We start from the raw sequence: 3,112 nt of genomic DNA on the forward strand, positions 1-3,112 counted from the left end.
GAATCGTTATCACACGCAAGTGACAACCATATGTTTCCTAATGAAATAGCTTGGTCTTTTCTAGTTTGTACTACAATCCAATGAACCGTGGGCATTTGATGATCCAAACATAGCAAAAATTTCGAAAAAACTAAAACCCAAATGTAATAATCCACCCAAAAAATATATATATATATAATTTCATTAAGTGGAGCCCTCAAATTGTTGGTAATGTAAAGGCAATTCCAAGCAACAAAGTCAGCCATATACCAAACTAAAACAACTTTCACTAAGTGGTCAGTGCAAACCCAAATGATAAGAGAGAAAAAACAAATAAAATGCAGTGGCACTAGAATTTCCTTATAATCCAAACACTCTTTTATAATTGTTTCCGTTTGGTGGCTTTGTCTTTTGCTTCTTCTTCTTTTTTTTTTTTCTTTTTTTTTTTTTTTTTCTTTTCCTTTTCCTTTTCCATTTTCTCAGGAAAACATTAACAATTAATAATAATAAGGAAAACCCAAAAAAAAAATTGAAAGAGAGAGAAAATGAGAAAAAGAGTGAAGTTAACGCCAAGCAGATGCGACTGTGAGGGTCCGACCCATCCAACCAATGCAAACGCCACCGTTTTGATTTGTAACCATGAAACCCGGGCTGACTCGGTTCTCAGCTTTTAATTTTTCGGACACGTTTTGACTCAGTGGTTTCAACTCGAACCCAGCCATTCCCATCCGGGCCCGCCACTTCCCAAAAACCTCGCATCTTTCCACACGATCCCTCCCTTCACAAGCAACCGAGTTCGCTAACTTCCGACTCAGTCCCACCTCGATCTTAACTCGCTCCGAGTTATCCCTGCTCATCGTCGCTTCGAACGAGTCAAACAGGGCACCGTAATACGAGCAAGTCTCCGTCACCCGCGCCATAAACGGCGCCGTATTTGTGTTCATCTCCTGTTCTACCAAAATCACCACGCGCGGCCCCAGCCCCTTCACGCGCCTCAGCAACTCGTCGCGAGGATTGTCCGTCGAAACGCTCTCGTCGGCCATTCTGTACAACTTGAAAGCGAAATTCACCACCAGCGACTCGTCCGGTTCGCATCCCAGCGACTCGCGAGTCAGCTCGCCGAGTTTCAGAATCGCTACTGTTTTAGATGTGAAACAAACCCCAACTTTCTTCGCTTCTTGAGTCAGTGCGTTCCCAACCTTCGTTAGCCTCTCTTGGGAGCTATTATCCGCTGCTACAGTTGTGATCTTTACAATGAAGGGCTTCCCGTTCTGACGCGCCGCGAGCGCGTGGAGAAGATAAACATACTGACCACCACCTTGCCCAATATCAAAGTCAATTACATGAATTTTGTTACCGCGGTTGTTAATGTCCGATTTAGCATCGGACTCATCTAATGTAGCTTCGACAATTGCGAGGTTGGCAGCCATGAACCCAAGCTTGAAACACGGCGACATATCGTACAGCAACTGAGTCGACTCGACGTTTTCTTTATTGAAAAGCTCACCCACGGGAGGTGGGTTCTCGACCGAGTTAACTCGGGATTTCAAAGCGGACACCCAGCAACTCATCAGCCTCTCCTCCGAATTCCCTTTGGGATTCGAGAACCGATCCAGGCGCGTGAGGATCTCCGACGCGACCTGGCTTTTGCCCTCCGAAATGTTCGTCGCAACATCGATTATGCACTGTTTCGAGCAAGCCGAACTCGGCGAAGCAACCGACGATGAAGACGTGGACGAAGAAGACGAAGTTGGCGAGAGCGAGATTGGTGGCTTCTGACTCGTCGGACTCATCAGGTTCTGAATCGTCTCGGTCCACTCGCTGTTAGCGTTGGTGATCACCGAAACGGCGTCGTTTTCTTCCTCGTTCACATCGTCGTCGTCGTCGTCTAATAACTGCTTCTCCAGCTCCTGAAGCCGATCATTCATAATCTTCTGCTCCGAAACATGGGACGACGACGTACTGACACACGGAACGCCAGGCAAGGCCTGAGTGGTGTTGGTGTTGGTGTTTGTAGTGACAATTCTGTTTCCGATGGAAATTGGCTGAGGACGAAATTGCTGTAAGATTGGAAGGCCAAACCTTTCTAGAGGCGAAGTGGTAGTTGTTGATGCGGCGGAAAAGTCTATGGGTGAGAGCGTCGATATTGGAGAGGTGTGTTGAAAAGGGCGAGGCTTAACGTTGCGGTAGAAAAAGCCATTGAGCCCAGCTTGGTGGTTCTGAAACTGGTGGGCTTGGTAGTCGGAGAGATTTCTTTTTCCGATTATTGTATGAGGCTGTTGTGGGTGCTGTTGTAGTTGTTGTTGATGGCGAGCGATCTGGGTCGATGGGTCGAGAAATAGCCCCGGGAGGTTGGATCGGTAAGAGGGTTGCGGAGCTTGGTTCGTGGATCGGCCGGTGAAGAAGTCTGGGGCCCCACCACCCGTGAACCCGGATGCCATGTTTTTTGTGATTATTTGGGTTGGTAGTTTTTGAGAAAGAATGAGAGAAGGTAGAAGAGAGAGAGAGAGAGAAAGAGAGATTAAAGGAGGAAATGGTGTTTGAAGAAACGCATGGGACAAAGAGAGAGTTTCTTATTGAATTGATTCTGATGAATATAACGGAGGGGTGAGGTGGGGTGTGGGGGCTCCAACTTAGCAATTTGCTCTTTTGATTTTTGGAGGTTCTGGTTTTTTATGTCTCTCTCTCTCTCTCTCTTTCTCTCTCCTTTTTTTTCGTTTTTAAAGAGAAAATGTGAATGGGGTGGGAATGGTGTACGTGTACCATGTGATCCTCACCGTTGGTTTTGACTTAATTTTTCATATTCATGAAAAATAAAAAAATTGAGTCGCGGTTAATTCCGTATGCGACTATACTTAGTGTCGTGTATTTTGTTTATAGTGTGAAAACAAAAAAAGAACATAGCTAAAATAAGTCTAATACAAATACTCGTAGGGCGGTCGTAGAATCTGTGGACGTTTTGCTCTTGATTATAACTATTGAATGACGTTTAATTGGATTTGTGTCTGACTATTTGTATTTAATGTCATATATTTTGTTCACGGTCAAGCTCGTGCTCGAGAAAAATAAAATTATAGCCAGACAAATACTCATAGGGCATTCTCAAAATGTGTGTTGAGTTTTGGTCTTGATT

General features: G+C 44.9%; 1 protein-coding gene across 1 annotated transcript; it reads right to left on the reverse strand.

The window, feature by feature from the left end:
- Window positions 1-459: 459 nt before the first annotated feature.
- On the reverse strand, window positions 460-2,675 carry LOC115960365 (scarecrow-like protein 8). Its single transcript, XM_031079235.1, has one exon. It carries the CDS (start codon window positions 2,418-2,420, stop codon window positions 543-545), a length of 1,878 nt encoding a protein of 625 aa, XP_030935095.1. The 5' UTR covers window positions 2,421-2,675; the 3' UTR covers window positions 460-542.
- Between the last annotated feature and the right edge of the window lie 437 nt (window positions 2,676-3,112).

The sequence above is a fragment of the Quercus lobata genome, chromosome 9, assembly GCF_001633185.2.
Source record: "Quercus lobata isolate SW786 chromosome 9, ValleyOak3.0 Primary Assembly, whole genome shotgun sequence".
NCBI classification, from domain to species: Eukaryota; Viridiplantae; Streptophyta; class Magnoliopsida; order Fagales; family Fagaceae; genus Quercus; species Quercus lobata.

Coding starts and splice junctions, on each gene's coding strand:
- LOC115960365 (XM_031079235.1), bottom strand. CDS start 2,420: ATGGCATCCGGGTTCACGGGTGGTGGGGCCCCAGACTTCTTCACCGGC.